Raw genomic sequence first — 19,612 nt, 5'->3', positions numbered from 1 at the left:
TTGTAATATTTGGTCTTCTCAAAGCAGTGTGTACTTAAACCAGCTGTTTATCAGACAAGTTATTTGTCTTCAAATTCACCAACAATCGACTGTGTAGCCTTTAGCATGTTATTAAGTTACTCACTTATTTTTCAAGATCATTTTAGATCTAAAATGGGGTTGAGTCATCCTAGCCAGGTGGCTCGGTTAGTTGAAGCACTGTCCTGTACGCTAGAAGACTGTGGGCTTGATTCCAGATCAGGGCACATACCTAGGCTGCAGATATGATCCCCCATTGGAGTGTGTATGGGAGGCAACCAATCGATGTTTCTTTCTCTCTCAAATCAATAAATACATCCTCAGGTGAGGATTTAAAACGTAATAATTAATAAGTCATTGAAAAAATAAATAAATAAAGTGGCATTGACTCAAAGGTGCCTTTGAACTTTGGCTCCATGTTACAGACATTATGTCCAGAAGCTCATCTATTCCTCTCAACACCCTCATAAGGTGTTCCTCACAACCTTTACTTCACAGGGTAGGAGCTGAGGTCTGAGAAGTTAACTTGCTAAAGGACATAACTCTACTAAGAGGCAGGATTGATATTTCAGGCTACGTCTGTCTGACTCTGAAACTAATAATTTTTACATCCTGGCTTATGGTTGGTGTTGCCAAGCCCTAAAATAAAAGGGCACATTTAGACACTTCATTACCAAGTCCAGCTCACTAGAATCCTGGATGCTAAAAAGCATCCTGTTGGCCAGGAAGAATTAGAGTTGCTCCAAAAGACTCCTACCTCAGATCCTTAGAGTAGCCTCAATGCCGAGGGAAGCTGAGTAAAGAAATGTAGAAATGCCACCTCCCAGCTGCAGTGGTCAGGTTCATGCAGGGCCGACCCAGAAGTACTGAACGGGTCATTATCCTGATATAAAGTCCGTGGTATGCTGCTGAGACCATTGCTGGATTGGCTTTCTCTGCCTTTGGAAATACAGTCTTTTCAAATTGCTTCCAATGGATAACTTCATTTAACCAGATAAAGTTGAATCTCCCAGAATTACTTGCCAGTAAAAGGGGCACCCCCCAAAATAAGATACCCAGTTCTTAAGTTTTGCTTCTCAAGTAAAGAAGTAACTTTCTTTGGGAGCATTTATTGTGAAATTAGAAAAGTAGTAGAATTTTTTAACATGCCTTATGAATATAGGCAACAGGACATTCTGCTGGAGTGCTGGACCCAACTAACCAAGGTTCTTATTTCTTCTCTGTCATCAAGGAGCTGAATAACCTCTTTGAACCTTTGTTCCCTCAACTGTGAAATGGGGAATAGGGCTGGATTATCTTTAATGATCTTTACTAAAATTTTTATGACCCAAATGGCTTTATCTGATTTTTCCCCCCAGTGTTGCTTGAAAAATTTAATGAAATGACCTGACCTCAAGAGTGTTAAATAAAAGACACTCAGGTATTAATATAAATTTCATTTGACCTCTAAGTGTTGACAAATTCTTCATGCCCTTTCCTTAGGACCCAGTCCACCTTCCTACCTAGAACCATAGTTTCCTTTAGAGACAGAACCCTGTCAGTAGAAAGCAAGGAGCAGGCAGGAACACAGGGGGAGGCTTGGGATATGCTAAGCCAGGGAGAGTGAGAGTTTACAGATCTGCTCCTGTACGGGGTCTGGGTAATAAGGAGGACTCTCATCCCTTCTTTGTTACCGAGAGCTAAGAAAATACTTTGTCCTGGAATTCATTATTTTCTGCCCATTTTCCTCTGTTTAATCCTCTTGGCTTGGCAGAAGCCCTTGGTGTTTCTTGAAGCAACAGTTCTGGGTCAGCCCCCTTCAGAACTGGCACTGAGTTCTGCCACGTGATCAGTTTGCTCCATCAGCCATTGTGCCTTCTCCCAGTTAAGCTGTGGGAGGTCTCCTTTTAAAGGAACAAACGATGCCCATAGGCATTTGGGTCCAGAAATTTTCATTCCTTCTCTCATTTCCACAATTACATCCCCTTTAGAGCATCTGTGGGCATCTCTCTCAAATCCAATTAAAAATCTAGATTTAGTGCTTAGTGTCCTGTTGAATTGATTTGGACATCAAAAGAACAAAAATGCTTGTGCCTTTTCTAGTTTTTATTCAAAGAACATTTTGATCCATGGGATATTTTTTTTAAAAAAAGAAATGGCATTGCTATACCCAACTGTCACGGGCTGTATTCAGCTTTGTCCAGAGAAAGACTTTGAGCACTTAGGAACCCAGACATCATTTCCCATCGTGTTCTTTCACGTTAAATGCTTCTAGCTGCTCTTTGGCGCTTGGTCACCCCATAACTAAATATTGCTTTAGCGCTCGCTACACAAAGAGCTTCCTGAGAGCAGCAGGGGAGACATGCTAGGGCCTTAACAATCAGGGCACTGTTTCCAGTGAGTGGTTTGCCACCCAATGCTGTGTCAAATGAAAGTGACCCAAGAGCCCCATTCCACTTCTGAGCTTTCAGTTGTGACTTTTTCCTCATTTGGAAAAAGAGGCTGGCTGTATAGTTCTAGCATAAAATCAAACATCAAAAATGTCTTTAAAGGAGAGTATATTGCTTCCCAAAAATAGGAAGAAAAATCTTGATGAGCACAAGATAAACATGAGGAAGGGTTCACTGTGGCCATGGCCCGGGAAGGTGGCTTTTTATGGCCAGACCCAGTTTTCATTATATTGTTGCTATGCAAGTAAATAAATGAGCTCACTGCTACACCCAAGCTGGGCAGAGAGAATTTATAGAGAATTAATAAATCCAGTGTAGGCAACATGTGGCTTTTCCTCTGGTCATAGAAAAGCAACTAGTAATCTTGGATTTTAAACAGACAAACTTCTATAACTTTGCAGTTTCTGAAAAATTGGATCCAAGTTCTAGTGGGCAGGCAGTGATAATAGTAATGTTTCTTTTCCTAGGGTTTTCTTTAAAGGGAGAGGGTTACACAGTTCATAGGCTGGAAGACAAAGAGGTTATTATAAGATCTAATAAATACTGTGGTGGCTCTGTTAATGCTTTTTAAGGGCATTTAAGTGAAATAAGTCCTTTCCAAAAGGCAGTTTTAGAAGTCTAAATACTCTTGCTAATGCATGAAACCCAGAGATAAAAATAAATAAAGTATAAAATTATAAGGAAAACGGGGTTTGGGGGATTAGAGGTAGATAGGAAGCAATCTAATTTTACTTTCTACATATGCCAAGAAAAATGCAAATTAATGACTGCTAATCAGTGAAGCCTGCTTTTGAATTCTGACAAATTTAAGTACTGTTAATGGTGAGGTTATAAATCTGTACTGTAATTGTAATGGCGCAGTGGCACTTTTTAACTTGTCATCATTTACATATTATATTTCCTGAGCACCACCTGCGTTGCCCAGTTCTTGACTAGGCCTTGGGGCAGAACACCAGGAGCTGGTTACACACATTCATGCTCTGCTAGATTCATGGGTTAACTCCATTGGTTAATTATCAAGGCTTTATCTAGATATCCTTTTCACCGTCTTTGTTCTTCCTTGGAGTTTCTGGCAGCATGGAAAAGAGGAAAGGAATCAAAACAGGGATGAATGTTGGAAAAGAGAGGTGAGAAGTGGTGATAAGTCAGTGGGTGGTAAAGCTGGCATCAGAAAAAAGCGCAGCAGACTGTGGTGGGATCTGAGGCCCTATTAATCGGCGTTTGCAGGATTCTTGGTGGGAAAGGAGGATCTGCCTTCGTGAATGGTGCAGCCTGCTCCCTTCCCACTTCCCCAGGCACTCCACTGAACTGTCAGCATGCATTTGGGATGCTGAAGTTCTCCTAAACTCAGGGCCTCTGAGATGCCTTCATCCCGGGCTCTGCTTTAAGGATGAAAAATGGATGCCCAAGGAAAGAAGCCGTCAAGTAGACTTTGCTGAGACCTTGGTACAGGTGTTACCATGTGAACAGAAGTTGTCGTGAGAGGTTTTTTGCTTCTAGACATTCCAGATATGAATGTGCCCTACTTCTTGGTGAGAACTTCTTGACGAACCCAGCTTGTGATCTTCCACTGAAAAAGCCTTGTCTGAAGAGAAATTCAGTCAAGTGCCCTGGATTTTGGACCTTGTCATCTTTCTCTTAGATAAACATCTTTATCTCTAAGCCTTATAAAGTGCGTTTTCTCCTGGGGTTTTCCACTGAAGTGTGTTAGGCTGTTATAGTGATAATAGTGGCAATGGCAACACTGATGTGAGCAGAGTAAAACAGTAACCCAAATAAACCTACTGCTAGTTATCAAGGCCAAAGTCTCTTGCCATTTACTGCTTTGATTTCAAATTCCCATTGTCTCGTAGACCTCACTAGGAACAATGTGTGCATTTGTGTAGATTCATTTCTTTCCATCTGAGTTGAATCTAAGAGTGATCAAATTTTGTTTTTTCCCATGGTTTAATTTAATCACAAAACATTTTGAAGCAAACAGCCTTAAGAGCTGAGATCTGTGATAATGAAAACATAAACTATATCCTCATCATATTAAAAAAATCAAGAAGAGGCTGTTGTCCTTCTTCCCTGTCTTACCTTCTACTTTCCTGATTATCTTTGTGTTAGACATTGTATTTTTTTAATACTTGTAGAAATTGTTTAAAGAAATCCTACAAAGATATTCTCTACTTTCAGAGATGATTTTATTTCCTTCTGCCAGCCTCATGGGCACACAGGATTCTAATTTCAGACTTTGAGATGTCCTTGCCAACCCTGATGACTTAAAACCTAGCCTCAGCCTACGCAAGGGTGGGTTCATTTCCAGTGAATCCTACTTTTGCATGCAGCCCTTAAGATCCCAATCCAAAGCGGAGCGTGGTTATCAGGGTCCCTAGCCCAGTAAAGCCACTGCATACAGTTCAACATTCCCCCTCATCTGGGAAAGGATAAAAAAACATCTGTAGCATCTGTGTCGAAGGCAGACTTTGTTTAAGTCCAGAGTTAAAACTGGTCAACCTAGATAACAATTTTATTAAAATAGCTGAGGCTTAAGGGTTTACTCTGTGCTGAGTACTTTATGCACTCTGTCTCACTGAATGCTAATAAAACCCTATAAGCATTCTCACTGCCATTTTACTAATGAGGAAATAGGCTTACAATGGACAGATGCCATGGTCACGTTCTCCCAGCTAGTAAGCAAGAGAGCCAGGATTTAGATCCAGCTCTGTCTGAGTCTAGCTGAGGTTCTCAGTCACTGCCCTCATCAGACCTAACCCTCTCAGTGAGCTCCATGCCCAGTGCGGCCATGGTCGCTGCTACTCCACTTCCCACGACACAGGCGTCACATCTTCTCATAACTAGAGAAAGCTTGACTCTGTTCCTTTCTTCTGGTGTTAAGGTAAAAACATCAGAAGTGTTTTGATCTCGTTTTGAAAAACTCCCCCATATGTTTCTAGCTGTGGTGGAGAAGAACACAGTTGCTTGTGTCTCGTGCAGGTTCTAGGCTGGGGAGAGGGAAACCATCTGGTGGCTCTACTTGGTCTCCCGTGGTGGTTTGCACTAAGTCGTGGTGCAGGTGACAATTATTCCATGGTTCTGATTGCTCAGCTTTATACAACAGTCTCTCTGCTTTCTTGTCTCCCCAAACTACCACGCGTGGTTGATAAGACACAGTTATGCCCCTTTATCCCTTGGGTCCCACTCCACTGAAAGCTGACTTATACTATAGCCAACCTTATGCCATACAGGCAGACTTTGTTTAGTGTCCTCCCCAGTTCCACATCCTCTTGCTTAAGAGTAGCCTTGACCTTTCCTTTAGTTTGTTAATCTAGTCAATCAATACATTTACTTAAGACCTGCTCTATTCAAGGCATTGTGCTAGGTCCTGCTGCTTAAATACAAATGAAGAAAAAATGGTCTCTGTCTCCACAGTGCTGAGACAGGAGGCACTGAAACAGCCAAACCACAAGTGACAAGTACCTGTAGATATGTACGGGTGCACGCTCTGCTCGGGGAGTGCCAAGGAGGGAACTATTACGTCTGTCTAGGAAGGCATCATGGGAGAGAGGCACCCAGCTTGGCCTTGAAAACTGAATAAAATTTGATTCTGAGGAGAGGAAGAAGAGCACCTTGACAAAGACGCAGCAGGAATGAAGGCTCAGAGGTGTGAAGGCAGGGTGTGCATCAAAAAGCTGAGAAGCTCAGACTTGCCAAGGCGTGGAATTGGTAGGGAGCTCCTGGGCCCCGCCCTCAGAGGCTTTCAAGGTACTGAGGGAAGAGGACAGAAATACACAAATGAAGGTGAAGACTGGTATCCTGGGGGCCGGAGACATGTTTACTTTGGCCAAGATACTGTTTGAAATATGTGAGCTAATTTTGAAGATTTCACATAAAAATCCAGATTTCTGGTTTCTTCTAAAACTTGAAAGATCTGGGAACACAGGGTATATTTTTTCAGGATGGCAGCTGGCTGGAACTGAGGACTGAACTGCCTGTTTTCTGTAGGTGTGAGTTCTGTGTTACTACACAAGCCAGCTTGCTTCTCCCTTCGCCCTCCCTGCTCAGCCCCAATGGGCATGTGAATGGCAGGCCTTTGCTCTCTCTCCAGGTTCAAGCCGAGCCAAACCAAGTGCGGAGGTACAGCTGACGGATCCTGAAGTCCTCTCTTCCAGCTCACTGACTCCCACATGGATGGGTTTTCAGGGTTCCTTAGCCCTGGCCACTACTCTAAGGACAGACTCCTCTTCTTTAAAATTTCAGCATGCACGGCTCTCCTAATTATGAGATGTGGAAGTATTTAAAGCATCTCTAAAATCAGCTCATGCTGCCCAGGATCTGAGGCTCAAAACGGTGTAAATAAACACATCAGACTGTGGGGCGGGGCAGGTCATGTCTGTTTGCTTGTTTCTGTGCAAGCCGATTAATTAGAGAGCTAACAAAACCCTGGTCTCTGGGACTTTTAATCATACCCTGCCAGGGCTCGGCCTCAGAGATGTATTTAATGGACTCTCCCTGATCTAAATGTCTATAGTCAGCCCTTGTTCTCTGCTTCATAGCTCTTCTCAGTGTGCACCTTCAGACTCCTCCGTTCGTTGAGGAAGGGCAGATTCCTCATCAGGACAGAAAACCCACTTTCAGAAAATGCAGGTCCTCCTCCAGGGTGATAAGGAAAGCAGGTGCTGAAAGCCCTAGGAATCTCACAGTTTAGCCCCCTTTTGCGGCAACACTGATGTACTAAGAGGTCAGTTTGGTCAGTTCCTAATTCTAAGCTCTTGTAACTATAAATACATACATAGAATGAAAGGAATGCAGAGAAGAAAAACAAACAGAGAGAGAAAGGAAATGAGAAACATAACTTGATTTCATTGAGAAAATCAGTTTTAAAATGCTCTGTGTGTAGCAACTGCTATGCAATTGCCTGGGGGGGATTCTTCCAAAACGTACGCATCCCCTGAGCTAGACGTTGGTGTTCCTGGTAGGCTGAGGTTCAGTAACTCCGGACAGTGGAAAGGTTTTTTTGCACTCTGTCAAGCAGGAAGAAAAGGCCTGATGAACCACAGAACTGGATACTTTGTAAGGTACAGAACAGTCAGCACTTTCCTCTGAGGAGGGAACACGCAATTGGCATGAAAGTGACCCAAGTGATGAGCTGAGGAGGGCGTCCAAGAGTAGATTCCAGCTCCACGGTCTTTCAGGAGTCACACAGTGGATTGCTGTATGCCCTTGGATGTATCTGACCAGATGCAAAATGCTGGTCCCATTTAAATGCCATTCGTGGACCGATGCAAATTAGATGGTAACGCCGGGAATGCTGGAAATGGGGAGGTTGTATTTTGTTGGCTTTATTCCCCTGTGGTTTTCACCATCTGTTTTTTTTTAATGCATAAACAAGGAAAATGACTGGTTTGGAATACAAAGTTTTTTAAAAAACAGGTGACCACAGGCATCCTCTAAATGAGAAAGAGAGAGCAAGTTGGGGTTCTCTGACATTTGTCAGGAAGCAAGATGTTAAATGCCAGGTAGCAGTAATGCTCTGCCAGGGAAGATCCACAAAGCAAAGAAAAAGACTTGTCCGTGCCCCCACCTTCCTGAGGTCCTGCCATGTGTTTACATTTCACCAAGGGTTATTTTCAGATACCAACACAACCCCTCCCTTCTTAAACTAAAGATGAAGCTGTTTAGCTGGCCTGTAGCATAACCAGGCTTGGTTTTCAGTTAGCATTATTGCTAACTTGGCAACCTTGGATAGAATCTACTCTTAGAAACTTTTAGAATGAACAAAAGCTGCATTGTGAGTATGTTCTATTATAAAACAAAGATAAAGAGCTATAAATAGAGGAGCTGATGAGATAGACTAAGCAAAGATACTTCCATTTCTCTACTCAACAACAGTGAAAAAAATTATATAAGAGCATTAGGAACACAGTGTTTTTCTTGAGCAAAGGGCATCCTGCTTTAAAAAGAGGACGATTTGCTCTGCACAATACAGCAGCCACTCGATAAAATGGTTCTGTATGCTCTGTGCCAACAAACCTTAAAGCGATAGATTCCTTAATTAAACTGCAGGCAGTGGAGAGATTTGATGGGGGTGGTGATTGCAGGCTTGCATACTAATCTCTTTTACCTTCATCACAAGATGCAACCAGCCACAAGCACCAGAGATTTAAAACCAAATTGAACTTGAACATTTCAGAGCCCCTGGGGAGAAAAGCATTGGTGCATTTGGCTGAGTTCCACCCACTTCAGCATAAGAGGACAGACATGAACATTTTTCACATAGTTTTCTGGGCAGCCTGACGCCAGAGTTCTCATATTAGAGAAAGGATAAAAGGTGACGGTCTCCTAAGGAACAACCAACTCTTCCTTATTTGCAAGATCTGTTCTCAGAATCATTGTGGGCAATACCGAGGTGGGCTCTGTTAGTCATTCAGGGACAGGGGTTAGGCAGAAACAAGACCCTGGTAATTTAGAAGCCCTCGGAAGATTAAATATATTTCAAAATGAGTTTTAAATTCAAATGATTTCTCTGTCTGTGCTTAGGACACAGTGAAGTATGGAGACATGAAAACACGAGCCTGTTGGGTGCAGTTTGTTTCATTGCCATTGGCTCCAGATGCCAGAGTTGTGATGAGTGTACTTGACTCCTGACATCCCTTGGACTTGGGTACAGTCTGGGATGCTTGCTTCTCTGGTGGAAATGGGAAGATGATTAGAGGCCTGAACTCTGTTTCTGTGGACTCCCTGACTCAGTATTTCATTTGTTTTCTAAGTTAGATGGAAAGCTACCAGAGGCTTCTAAAGGCAGCAATGTATGAGCTTTAGCTCTACAAAGTACTCTAGTGACCTACGGAATTTTACTTGTAATCATAATAATGTCAGATGAAGAGGCATCCTGGGGAAGGTATGAGAGGAATTTTAAGTGGCTGAACTCTATTTGAGTTATTTGCTTTACAAACAGTTTCAGTACCTTAAGATTTTTTTTTCATTATGTTGGGCTTTTGATGCTCCAAAGCAATGATCTAGGACAATCATAATGTAAAAGTGATTCTCTCTTGAATCACCTTTTTGGGAATTGAGACTTCATCTGACCAACTTTGAGAGGATTTTGCTACCACCATAAGGAAGGGAGATAGAGATGTTCTGGATATTTGTCCTTCACTAGAATTCAAGAGGGATTTAAAAGTTTACTGACCTGGTATCCCTCGTCTCCTTCCTTTTCTCTCTTCCCTATTTATTTGGATTTTTCTCTTCCTTTTTTTTGATGAGGGAGATGAGAGAGAAGTGTCTGATGAAGAGGCTAGGAGATTCACTCAGGACTTGAACTCAGAATTTTACAACTTTGTCTTCTTGCCCACAGGTGATAACCCCACTGAGGACAGGCCACGGCTATGTGTATGAGTACCCATCCAGATACCAAAAGGATGTCTACGATATCCCTCCTTCTCATACCACTCAAGGGGTACGTACCAGGATCCTGATCCCCAGAGGACGAGAGCGCCTCAGGTGGCAGTCCTTCAGGGCTACGGCAGAAAGGAAATTTACAAACGGCATATATTTCATAGGAAGCTTGATTTGTCTATTCAGGAGCCATTGTAGCTAACGTTATTTAAATGATCTAAAAAAGCTTTTTGTTGCTTATCACTTTATCATTTTATTTCAGAAAGTATATAATTTCAACCACAGTTTAAAGTACAGACACTGTGGATATTTCACTAAAGATCATTTTTATGTTCAGAATAATTCAAAAAATAAGAAATTGAAAAAGAAAATTTTCACCAACCTTATTACATAGAATGCTGTCAAAGAATAAGGTCATAATACATAAGCTGGTAAATAAATCCATAACTAAAAGCTTCATAGCATAAAAAATGATAAGTATAAGAGATTTCTATTCCAGGTAACTCAGGTATTTCTTTTCAGGTATATGACATCCCTCCATCATCAGTGAAAGGCCCTGTGTTTTCAGTTCCAGTGGGAGAGATGAAACCTCAAGGGGTCTATGACATCCCTCCTACTAAAGGGGTAAGTGAGCTGCTACAGAGCAGCAGAAAAGTGTGTGTGTGTGTATTTACTGGGATAAAACAGGAAGGGCAGACCAAAGGGGAAAAAGTAGTCTATGAGAGAGTGAAAGGATGAGAGATAAGGAAAGAGGGAGGAAGAGAAGGCAATAATTAAAGATAACTCAGAGCCACATGATTTCACTGATAATATGGCACATAAAACTGAAACTCATGGACACAGACACCAGGGTGGTGGTTACTAGAGGAAAGGGGGTCAGGGGTTGTGGAGAGGGCCTTATATATGGTGGAGGTGGGTTTGGCTTCTGCAATATGCAAACCTTGTATCACAGAAATGTACACTTGAAACCTATATGATCCTATTATTCAATGTCACCACAATAAATTTAATTAAAAAAGGGAACATAAGCATTGTCCCTGCTCTCGTGGAGCTCACGAAGAAAGGAGGAGACAGGCAAATAAATGAGCAGAAACAATTTTTTAAAAAGGTAACTCTAGGCATTCCACATTTAGGGCCCTCCACTAAAAAAATGGGGTAGTCAATAAGGAAAGTCAATAAGGTAAAATCATTCATTCAGTTTGGCAAGCAACTAATATATCTCATATGTATACAGGGTATTACAGTTTACTCAGTCCATGTATATGTGTTAATGAATTTGATTCACTCTGTTACCCGCAGAAGGAGGCCTACACAAGTACAGTTATCCTTATTTCCTTATATCCTTCCCTTATTCTGCAGATAAGGGAAGTATGTCTCATACATTTAAGTGTCTCATTAAGTATCACACAGCTGGTAGATCTTGGGAGAGATGTTAGATCTTCTGACACCTAGTGCAGTGTGTTAATTCATACACTGCCTCTCAGCCTGAATCCTTTGAGGAAGGATACCCAGGAGGTAGTCAGAAATGTGGGACTGAATTTAGCACATGATCGTTCCAAATAACAACCCCCCAGGTGCCTTTAAACTGAGATTTAATTTGTCCCCCTCTAAAAATGCTGCCAGTTGTTTATTTTATGAAGGAACTGACTGCAAATGAAAGTTCTTTTGGGCTAAGAGTTCCCTGCCCTCTGAAAGCAATAATATAAAATATAATTATGGAAAAGCAAATAAATTAAAATATGGGAGAAAGCCTCAGGAAAAAAAAAGAAACGTGGGACTGGACCCCAGGGAGAGCAACTCAGTCAGGAGGGTCCACACAACAGTCAGCACTGGCGCCAGGGGAAGGATGTACTTATCAAAGTGTGGAGGAAGTGGAGTGGAGCAGAGCCTGGGAAATACCTCTGAACAGTGAGTGGAGGTGGAAGAAAAGGAGGCAGCAAACGAGACTGAGAATCCAGGCCTTTATTTTAATATACACTTGTTTCCACATGATAACATGAGCCAACTCAACAAATACTACCTTCAGTTTGTTCTTACTTTCCAGGTATATGCCATTCCACCGTCTGCTTGCCGAGATGAAACAGGGCTCAGGGAAAAAGAGTATGATTTTCCTTCTCCGATGAGACAAGCCGGAAGGCCAGATGTCAGACCTGAGGGTGTGTATGACATCCCCCCAACTAGTTCCAAGCTGGTGGGGAATGACCTTCACATGAAATATAACTGTGATGCTTCAGGAGCTGCTGAACAAAAACACCAAAGCATTTCCTTGAAACACTCGCCCCCACAGCTGGGACCATTGGTGAGTGCTCACAGTGATGCATATGATATCCCACGAGGGGCTCAGTTTCTGGAACCACCAGCAGAAACCAGTGAGAAAGCAAACCCTGAAGAAAGAAATGGTGTTTATGATGTCCCTCTGCACAACCCAGCAGATGCCAAAAGCTCTCAGGACGTGGTAGATGGAATCAACCGATTATCTTTCTCCAGTACAGGCAGCACCAGGAGTAACATGTCCACATCTTCCACCACCTCAAAGGAGTCTTCACTATCAACTTCCCCATCTCAGGACAAAAGGCTCTTGCTGGATCCAGACACAGCCATTGAGAGACTTCATCGGCTCCAGCAGACCCTGGAGATGGGCGTCTCCAACCTAATGGCACTAGTCACCACCACGGACTGGCGGTGTTATGGATACATGGAACGACACATCAATGAGATACACACCGCAGTGGACAAGGTGGAGCTGTTTCTGAGGGACTATCTCCATTTTGCCAAGGGTGCTGTAGCAAATGCTTCCTGCCTCCCAGAACTCATCCTCTACAACAAAATGAAGCGGGAGCTCCAGAGAGTGGAAGACTCTCACCAGATTCTGAGTCAAACCAGCCATGACTTAAATGAGTGTAGCTGGTCCCTCAATGTCCTGGTCATCAACAAGCCCCAAAACAAGTGTGATGATCTGGACCGGTTTGTCATGGTGGCAAAGACGGTGCCCGATGATGCCAAGCAGCTCACCACAACCATCAACACCAATGCAGAGGCCCTGTTCAGACCAGGCCCCGGCAGCTCGCATGTGAAGAATGGGCCTGAGAGCATCATGAACTCCACTGAGTACCCCCATGATGGATCCCAGATACAGCCGCTGCATTCTGGAGACCACAAGGCCCAGGCCCTCAACAAGATATTACCCTCAAGCCTGGGCAAGGACCAGCCTATAGCTGACTGTGGCAGCAGTGATGGCTCTGAAAGGAGCTGGATGGATGATTATGACTACGTCCACTTACAGGTAAAGAAACCTGATTCCTAAAGCACCTACATTCACATTCAGGGAGCCCAGAACTAAGGCCTGTGAAGCTGGTAGGTTGGACTACCAGAAGAGAGAACACGATTAGTGTTAATCCTAGTGGGTCACTAATTGGAGGCAGTGTACAGAAGGAAGAACATTGACCTGAATGTCCAGAGTCCTGGGTTTGAGACGTTTCTCTGACACTAATTACGTGACCAACTTATGTAACCTTTCTGGATGTTAATGTCCTCATTTGGAAAATGAATGAAGCCCAGGGTTGTATTAGATCCCATTGATGGAAGAGTTTTCCCAAGTAGGAGAGTGGGCCCTTAGGTAACTATACCAGCTCCACTTCTATTTACATTTTATGATATAGTTCCACATAATAAATAATTTATTTATTTTTAAGTGGGGGAGTTTAACCGTTAAGAAAAAAATAATTGAAAGCCTCTGCAGTAGAGAATTTCTAAGGTCCCATCATCTCAGACTTGAAAATCATGAGGCATTTTCCAATTGACCTAGAACTTAACCTGCATATGGGAAATTGAGCAGTCAAAGTCTGCCTCCTACAGGTGGAAATTCTACCAAGTTGACCTGGGATCCCGATAACTTGCCTTTTCACTGTGAGGGATTAAAGCATTCTACCAAGATCCATTATTTAGAGTTTGGCTTAATTTCTTATTCTGCCACTCTTTTCATTTGACTAAGAACCAAAGATTATCCTGAGAACTATTTAACTACCATTCCCTTGAGTACAAGAAACTAGGGAAAGCAGCAGTGAGCCACACCTAGTGCTGAGGAAAAGATTGGTTGCCCAACTCTGCCCATTGAGAACTATTATTATGGCGTGGAGTTGTAGATGATTCAAAGAAACTAGAAGTGCAATATGGTCCACATCTAGACTGGGGTTAGGAGGTTAATGGGTTCGCATATAATCTATTAGAAAAGAAACCTGAGAAATAGTACTGGGTAAGGAGGCTTGCAGAGAGTCATGGATAGCTCTCCGAAAGTGGTAAAATGGAACAGAAGAGGGCGGCACCCTACATAGAAATGGGTTTCAGTTTGCAGCCCTAACACACACAGTGACTCTGGAAGTCTAGCCGAGAAGCGCGTCATCCCTGACTGGGATTCACAGAGTCTAACTGGATATGTGGGAAATTACCAAGGCAGTGGAAAATGAAAGAGTATTTACACATTTGTCAATGAAATTGTTAGCATAAGTGAATCATAGTGGTGATGTAATGTTTTCTTTATGTTGAAAAATAATAGGGTAAAGAGGAATTTGAAAGGCAACAGAAAGAGCTGTTGGAAAAAGAAAATATCATCAAACAGAACAAGCTGCAGCTGGAACATCATCAGGTAAGTTCAATCAGAACAAAAACCACTTGGTATTGAAAAGATTTCCTGCTTAATAAGAAAGGTATAACTTCAAAAGATCATGATTTTTATCCTTCCAGCACACTTTGGTATAAATAAGCTCCGGGGTATATAATAGGGGGTAAGAACAAAGAGAAGGTTTATGATCTTAGTAATCCAGCTGGTGTACCTGGATTACATCCAAATAGCAATTTTAACAGGCTTAGCCTGTACATCTAACATCTTAGGACTCTTTTGGTTAAGGCTGTTAATTTCAATGAGCAAGACCTACTCAAGCTAGCCCAAGCAAACAGATTCTAGAGTGAGGCTATAGTAGGGAAATTCAGGAACAAAAAATGAAGATGTAGCCAAGTCCAATGAGAACTAGGATTGTATATTCATTCTCCTTCTTGTACTTCCTTGGCTTCTCTCTAAATCTGCTTCCTTCTTCTGTATTTGCTTGTAATTTCCTCTGTTTATCTACTCATTCGGCTCCCCTGTAACTTTACAGAACCCATAAATGGCCACTCAAAGCCCTTTCTATAGATGGCTTTGCATCTCAGCTTCCTCATCTGATAGTCAACTCCTTCAGTGGCTCATTAAATTCCTAAAAAACATTCTGATTTGGCCATCTCTGTCTATATATCCATCTACCCACCTATCTCTTCCCTATAACATAAGCCTGTGGCTTGGCTGTTCTTGGCCGAATCCAAGGGTGGAAAGGCAGGGTCCAATATTTTGAAAATATATCCAAGTCCATTTACTAAGGCCTTAGGGCAGGGCAGATTCATTCAGAAGTTGAGCTTCAGTGGGGCAGATATTAATGGGTATTACTAGGCAGGGGCATAAAAATAAGGAGAAATGAATTGAAGGTGTATAAGCCTCTTTTTTTAGTTGAAATAAAATAGCATGTAGAGACATGAAATGTCACATTGCACTCAGGAGACCACAGTTCTCATCCTTATTTTCTGATTACCCAATGATGTGCCCTTACATAAGCCATTTAACCTCCTTGGACTTAAGTTCCTTCTCTATAAAATGGAAAAACCTCTCACCCCTCTATCTAACAAAATGATATATTTATGAACATATTTGCAAAAGGATAAACTCAGTATCTTGAAGCATCACCTTGTCTCTATTTATGTTTACTTTAACATTTGGCGAGGTAAGACAGCAAAGTTTTAGGCAACTTATTGAAGCCATAGCAATTCCTAAGAAGAAAACAGATTCTGTAGAAAAGTAAAACTCACCGTGCATTTCTTGGGGAAGGAGCTGGGTGAGGTTATCTCTGCTCTGACTCAGCCCTACCCCAGGCTGAAACACTGACTGGGTTCTAAGCTGAGTTTACAGAGAGTCCTTATTGCAAAAGAGTCTCTCTCGAGGTTTGTTGGTAGACCTGTAAGTTGTCATCATTGGAATTTAAAGAATACACAATCTGGGTGAAGCAATGAGAGGAGAAGAAAGCTAACACTCATTGAGTCTGACTCTGTGTGATGTCCTTTGCTTTCAACTCTGTGGAGCCTGAGGCACAGTTAGCATTCAGATTTCCTTAGATGTATTCTTTTCCATAGTGCAAATATAATATGCATTAGTCTTCCCTGCAATGCTGAATAATAACATTTATAAATCTGGACAGAAAATGGAGATCATGATTGACATTTACACTAAGCACTGGGTCATGGATTGTCATTTATACCAAAATAGGACATGGATTGCCATTTATCTAAGCATCTTGAAGAACAGAGTCAAGACTTTCCTCCAGAAGAAGCAAACTGTCATTGATTTACTTGAAAAAGAGATCCCTGCATTTGATTTTTCCCTTATACCACTCAACATTTAGTAAACCTTTACATAGAGCCTGCAATATTCCAAACACCATTCTAAGCACTTTATAAAAATTTACTCATTTAACTTCCCTAAAGGTGTAGGTAATAGAGCTGAGTTTAAACCCTATGCTGCCTTCCAGGCTAAGGGCTGAGGCAGCCAATCATCCAATGATAGACAGTCAGCACTGGAGGATTTCTTAGGGATCACCTTTCTCAACTTCTAGGGTTTACAATTTAGGAAAGCAAGGCATGACCAAGCCCTCACATCTAATAAGCAACCTAGGGTTAAAATCTTGGTCTTTTAACTCTAAGCCCTGGTTAATTTTTATTACAGCACACTACCTTACCCTTAATGATATCTTCTGTGTTTTCTTCCTTGCAGCTAAGTCAGTTCCAGTTGTTGGAACAAGAAATTACAAAGCCAGTGGAAAATGACATTTCAAAGTGGAAGCCCTCTCAGAGCCTCCCGACAACAAACAGCAGTGTGGGTGCTCAGGACAGGCAGTTGCTTTGCTTCTACTATGACCAGTGTGAGACCCATTACATTTCCCTTCTCAATGCCATTGACGCTCTCTTCAGTTGTGTGAGCTCAGCCCAGCCCCCGCGGATCTTCGTGGCGCACAGCAAGTTTGTCATTCTAAGTGCACACAAACTGGTTTTCATTGGGGACACGCTGACAAGGCAGGTTGCTGCCCAGGACATTCGCAACAAAGTGATGAACTCCAGTAACCAGCTCTGTGAACAGCTCAAGACTATCGTTATGGCAACGAAGATGGCCGCCCTTCATTACCCCAGCACCACCGCCCTGCAAGAAATGGTGCACCAAGTGACGGACTTGTCCAGGAACGCGCAGCTCTTCAAGCGCTCTTTGCTGGAGATGGCCACGTTCTGAAAGGGAAGGGAGAAGGGGGTGCTGAGTGGGTTACTAAGGAAAACTGGAAATAGTGTCTGGTTTTTGTAAATGTTATCTATTTTTGTAGATATTTTATATGAAACTGAAATATTTTAACACTGTATGGTTTAGACAACATTCAGACATTCAGGGAGTTAGAAGGAGAACTTTTTTCTCTGCATTGTTATGTATACACATAAGCATCTAAGATATAAACTGTACAGAAACTTGGCCACTTGTGTATGTGTGCTTGTGTATTCGTGTTTGTTTATAGGTGTGTGATACATTCCATTAAAAACATGAATTAAGATGCACCTTAGTAAATACATTTTAATGCTGCATTTGTTTTTAAGAAAACATACCAGTTTCTTGTAATATTGCTCTACATATACTAGCAATTTATTCTGAGCCCGTCACTTCCACATCTGGGAAGGGAATTATTTCAAGTGTTCACCTTCCAAATAACAAGGCATGGTATATACCTCGTCCTTGTTTTGAAACTCTTTCTAAAATTGGCTGTCTTAGGTATATATTACAAAATGTCTCACTTCTGGTTGAAAAAGCCATCTTACAGAAAAAAAGTTTCAGAAAGTCTACATTGATCCAAGCTCCTATACTTTAGGTGCTGGAGAGAGAAGAGACACGTGTGTTAAGCAACCAAGTCCCCAATTAAGACTGAGTTGTTTGAACACCAAGAGGACGTCACAATGAAAAGAGAGCATGTGCTTCCGTGGGACTATTTAATGGTCTGTATTTTTTAATGATTTGGCATGAGATTTTCCAAATGATGTTTTCAGATGTGTGAAAACCATATTATGTGCATCAGGAATTTATAAAAGCAAATCAGACTATGATCAGCCACAAAAAGGATGATTTCATCTGCCAGGTGTAAGTACGGGACTTTCTGACTTTCAGTATTCACTTAGGTGCTACTATCCCCCCATTACTTGAGGGAAACTGGCCAGTTCCTTCATCATCTGAACTTTAGAGCCATGAGTCCACATCCTACTCAAAGAGAATTCATGGCTTGATCTTGCACCATCTGTAGAACATGCAGAGGCACACTTGACACTTAGAGTAGCTACCTGAGCCCATCTAGTCTTTACTACTGTGTCTGGCCAACAATCTTCTGTACACAGCCCACCACCATCTCACCACTCAGCGCAGTATCCATTCCATAGTCTATCCCCTTGCACCTGCTGGTGTTGCACAGCACAGACACATTATAAGCCAACTGCTTGATCATGCAGCAAATAAAATACTTTCTGCCTGGTGAGAAAATGTATTCTCATAACTACCAAGTCAAGAAGCACACTATCTATGGTCTTTCAGCCCACTTCTTACTTAATGGTTTTATTCCAGCTTGTTTGAAAATGTTTTTATTTGTAATATATACTTTGACTGAACTAAGCTTGCATTTTAAACATCCAAGTTATAGGAACATGGCAAGATTTAAAGAGCAGAATGCATGATCTCAGTATGGGGAAACTTACCATAGAAGATGCTTTTCAAAACAACTGCTATTACAGTTCTCAAAGTTCTGTTCTGCCAAAAGAAGATTAAAGGTTGTATTGTTGTATGACAAGTAAATGTGTGGGGAGGAAGGGGATTACTGAAAATTGACAACACTTGAAAAAGCTTAAAAGTATGTCCTTGTAGATTTCATTATAAGTGTGTATTTCTTAGGAGATGACGGACTTGTTCTAAGTGGTGACATTTCAGTTTTAAAGTCAAAATGTTCAATCTGTATTCTTTTTGTTATCTTGTATGTAGAGGCTATTTTAAATCATTAAATTTTTTAGATCTGTTTTTGTAGCCACTGGGTTTTTCTTTTCCACATGTCCTTTCTTATCACAGAATTAAATATAGGCTTATTTGGGCACTCCTAATACAGAAAGTCACCTTATCAATATTATAGATCTGGATTTTTTAGGAAAATCCAGTTGTGTATTTTTAGATTTTGTGTCACTTCAGAGTGCATTTGCATTTGAAGAAAATTCTAGAATCTGTGAACATTACCAAACCCAAATATCTGGAACAAGGCTTCTCTTCACCAGAAAGCCTGTAACTTTAAGTAATAAATAGGTAGGATAGTTCCACTATCACACAGATACTGCCATTTATGTGCTTTTAGAATAAAGGAAACTGCCCCATTCGTTCTAGAATAAACATAAAGAAAAAAATTAAAACTATATTTGATGAAAAAAGGGATTCATAACTACCTAAATTATTTTTAATGTTTAGACTGCTCTTTCACTCAGTTCTATCCTACTGGGATTTATAAAGTATTTGAATATACCTTATATCACTTGCCCACATCTATAAACATTAATTTATTTTTAACATAAGTATCAAGGCATTGCAATGGGGAATGGAAGGTCTTTTGAAAAAAATTGATGCTGGGATGACTAGATCTCTTCATTGGGAG

At 41.5% G+C, this 19,612-nt stretch overlaps 1 protein-coding gene across 2 annotated transcripts in view; it reads left to right on the top strand.

The window, feature by feature from the left end:
• The window catches only part of NEDD9 (neural precursor cell expressed, developmentally down-regulated 9), a 180,393-nt gene extending 161,401 nt beyond the window's left edge, over window positions 1-18,992 (top strand). For both annotated transcript variants that reach the window (XM_037152909.2, XM_037152908.2), the window contains 5 exons: window positions 9,787-9,888; window positions 10,350-10,451; window positions 11,872-13,110; window positions 14,380-14,469; window positions 16,675-18,992. In XM_037152909.2, coding sequence (XP_037008804.2) covers window positions 9,787-9,888; window positions 10,350-10,451; window positions 11,872-13,110; window positions 14,380-14,469; window positions 16,675-17,184 — 2,043 coding nt within the window. In that variant the 3' untranslated portion in view covers window positions 17,185-18,992. The remainder of the gene's footprint in view (window positions 1-9,786; window positions 9,889-10,349; window positions 10,452-11,871; window positions 13,111-14,379; window positions 14,470-16,674) is intronic.
• The last annotated feature ends 620 nt before the right edge of the window (window positions 18,993-19,612 follow it).

The sequence above is a fragment of the Artibeus jamaicensis genome, unplaced genomic scaffold, assembly GCF_021234435.1.
Source record: "Artibeus jamaicensis isolate MK-2021 breed Jamaican fruit bat unplaced genomic scaffold, CSHL_Jam_final contig_482, whole genome shotgun sequence".
Taxonomy (NCBI): Eukaryota; Metazoa; Chordata; class Mammalia; order Chiroptera; family Phyllostomidae; genus Artibeus; species Artibeus jamaicensis.
Note: the sequence above shows the minus strand (reverse complement) of the source record. Positions and strands in the feature narration are given on the sequence as shown.